Raw genomic sequence first — 2,835 nt, 5'->3', positions numbered from 1 at the left:
CCTGACCTCATGATCCGTTTGGGCCCTATCTATCTTATTTATTTATTTATTTATTTTGAGACGGAGTTTCGCTCTTGTTACCCAGGCTGGAGTGCAATGGCGTGATCTCGGCTCACTGCACCCTCTGCCTCCTGGGTTCAGGCAATTCTTCTGCCTCAGCCTCCTGAGTAGCTGGGATTACACGCGCCACCATGCTCAGCTAATTTTTTGTATTTTTAGTAGAGACGGGGTTTCACCACGTTGACCAGGATGGTCTTGACCTCTTGACCTCATGATCCACCCGCCTCGGCCTCCCAAAGTGCTGGGATTACAGGCGTGAGCCACCGTGCTCGGCCCTGGGCCCCATCTAACCAAGGCCACTTGGTGCAAACCTCAGAGGTGTCCCTTCCTCAAGGCCTTTGACTGCCACCTGCTGGAACCCTGTAGTACTGCAGATTTGAGATGTCTGATTTGTGAGTGGTTGCACCTTCAAACGTGGTGGTTACCTGCAGTGCTCAACATGCAAGATTTTTTGAACCATATGACACCCTCCTCCTACAAGAATGGAGACTCACAAGCCGTCCTTTTGTCCCTTCAGGAGCACCTGGGACAGGGGTTTGTTGGCAGGGATGGTCTGCAGGATGCTGCCATCTGAGCTTACGTAGCCGATGGCCCACTGCCCCAGGCGAGTACAGCTGGGCCGGAAGATGTAGCTGGAGGGAGAGGGAGGTAGAAAGTGGTGAGGGAGTGGTCACCACCGTCCCTTCTGCGAACTCCCAGTCCCCCGACCTGTTGGGAATCCAGGTGTCTAAGTCCTCGCCCCAGCTTCCCACCCTTTAGGCAACGTGCTAGAGCCCTGCCTGCCTCTACAAGGATATCTGCTGTTTTTGCCTGCCTGGGTCTTTCACAATAAACACAGTCCTTTTCCATTTGGAGAGCTCTTCCCGCTTCACTGCAGTTTAAACAATGCTGGGTTGGCCAATCAGTGCATCTCAGGACCCCTGACCACAGTGATGGAAGCCCTTTCTGGGACTTTTGTTGGAAGCATCAGAACAAGGTGCCCTCTTTCTTACAGAGGCTGCTAAGAAGACGGGGTACACAGCTGGGACTTCTAGAAGTCATTTGTCACCATGAGGACAAACCATGTTTGAGAATGAAGCCAACACAGGAAAGCAGAGAAAGGGGATGAACAGAAACTGACCCCTGACAATTGCTACCGAGCACCTGGATGTAGCTGTGCCCAAAACCCACAACCTGGTCTTCTTTTCTTTTTTCTTTTCTTCCTTTTTATTTTTGAGACAGAGTCTCATTCTGTTGCCCAGGCTGGAGTGCAATGGCGCAATTTCGGCTCACTGCAACCTCTGCCTCTCAGGTTCAAGCGATTCTTATGTCTCCACCTCCTAAGTAGCTGGACTACAGGCCACGCACCACCATGCCTGTCTACTTTTTGTATTTTTAGTAGAGACGGGGTTCCACCATGTTGGCCAGGCTGGTCTCAAACTCCCAACGTTGTGTGGTATGCCCACCTTGGCCTCCCAAACTACTGGGATTAAAAGTGTGAGCTACCACACCTGGCCTGGCCTTTTCTTTTTTTTTTTTTTTTTGGAGATAGAGTCTCGTCCTGTGACTCAGGCTGGAGTGCAATGGCGTGATCTCGGCTCACTGCCACCTCTGCCTCCCAGGTTCAAGCGATTCTCCTGCCTCAGCCTCTTGAATAGCTGGGACTACAGGCGTGTGTCATCACACCCAGCTGATTTTTTTTTAATCCTTAGTAGAGACGGGGTTTCACCATGTTGGCCAGGCTGGTCTCAAACTCCTGACCTCGTGATCCACACTCCTTGGCCTCTCAAAGTGCTGAGATTACAGGCGTGAGCCACCGCGCCCAGCCTGGCCTTTTCAATTACGAGAATTTGTTCTTTTCTTTTTCTTTTCCCTTAAATCCGTTGAAGCATAACTGGAAGAGTGCTAATGCCCTCAGCTTCCTACCCCTGCACCTCGGCCCTGCAGAGACTCACAAACCTGACCTCCTGTTCTCTTGGTATTCTAGACATCTCAATTCTCAGGGGGACCCGACAGCGCAAAGCTCTTGGATTTAAATAATTTAAGGACTCACATGTCTAGTTTCTCGGTCTCCCACCTATACCAATAGGTGGGAAAGTCATACTCAAAATATTGAACAGATGGTGCCACATGGCTCTGACCTAGCAGAAATGGACCTTACCCTGAAGCAGGGTTTTTGGGCTACTTGTAGACCAGGGACTGTCCCTTAGCTGCAGGATTATGGGACAGTATGGGAGGTCTTGAGAGAAGAGGCAGACTGGCAGGGGCGCTCAATATCCTGCCTCTGAGCTATTAACTCTCTGGGGTCCCAGGTACCTCCGTTTCCACTCTTGGAAGGACATCTGAGCTCCACGCTGCACCAGCCCAGAGCCCAGACCCCGGAGCCCTCAGCCTGGTTCCCCTGAGTCCTGGACCTTTACCTGCCTGGCCTGTCCGTGTAGGCCTGCAGACGCTCCTGGACCTCATCGTAGGTGAGGAAGGCCATGTAGCCTGGGTGGTTGACTGCCAGGAGCTGCCAGTTCTTGAGGAGTGTTGGCCATGGCTGTGGAGGGGCAGGCCTGGGTCACGGAGAGACCAGGGGAGCAGCTCACATCCCTAAGCAGTCCCCAGGACCCGACAATCCAGCACCTCCTTTACACCCATGGGGCCTCAGGCGTATCCCTTTTACAAGAAGACCCCAAGCCCTTCTTTCTCCAGGATTCAGGAGTTTTCGACCTTAGCCCCCTCCTCCCTCAGACCCAGGAGTCCAGGCCACCAGCCCCTCCTCCCTCAGACCCAGGAGTCCAGGTCCCCAGC

General features: G+C 52.9%; 1 protein-coding gene across 2 annotated transcripts in view; it reads right to left on the bottom strand.

The window, feature by feature from the left end:
* CBLC (Cbl proto-oncogene C) overlaps positions 1-2,835 on the bottom strand; it is a 19,085-nt gene that overhangs the window by 11,930 nt on the left and 4,320 nt on the right. For both annotated transcript variants that reach the window (XR_001817548.1, XM_017502419.1), the window contains exons 4-5: positions 2,460-2,581; positions 555-692 (exon numbers count right to left, since the gene is read on the bottom strand). Coding sequence is in view for 1 of the 2 variants with exons in the window: in XM_017502419.1 (XP_017357908.1) it covers positions 555-692; positions 2,460-2,581 (260 nt within the window). In the remaining variant the exon portion in view is untranslated. The remainder of the gene's footprint in view (positions 1-554; positions 693-2,459; positions 2,582-2,835) is intronic.

This window comes from Cebus imitator, unplaced genomic scaffold (genome assembly GCF_001604975.1).
Source record: "Cebus imitator isolate Cc_AM_T3 unplaced genomic scaffold, Cebus_imitator-1.0 Scaffold296, whole genome shotgun sequence".
Taxonomy (NCBI): Eukaryota; Metazoa; Chordata; class Mammalia; order Primates; family Cebidae; genus Cebus; species Cebus imitator.
This window is presented reverse-complemented; position numbering and strand designations above follow the sequence as displayed.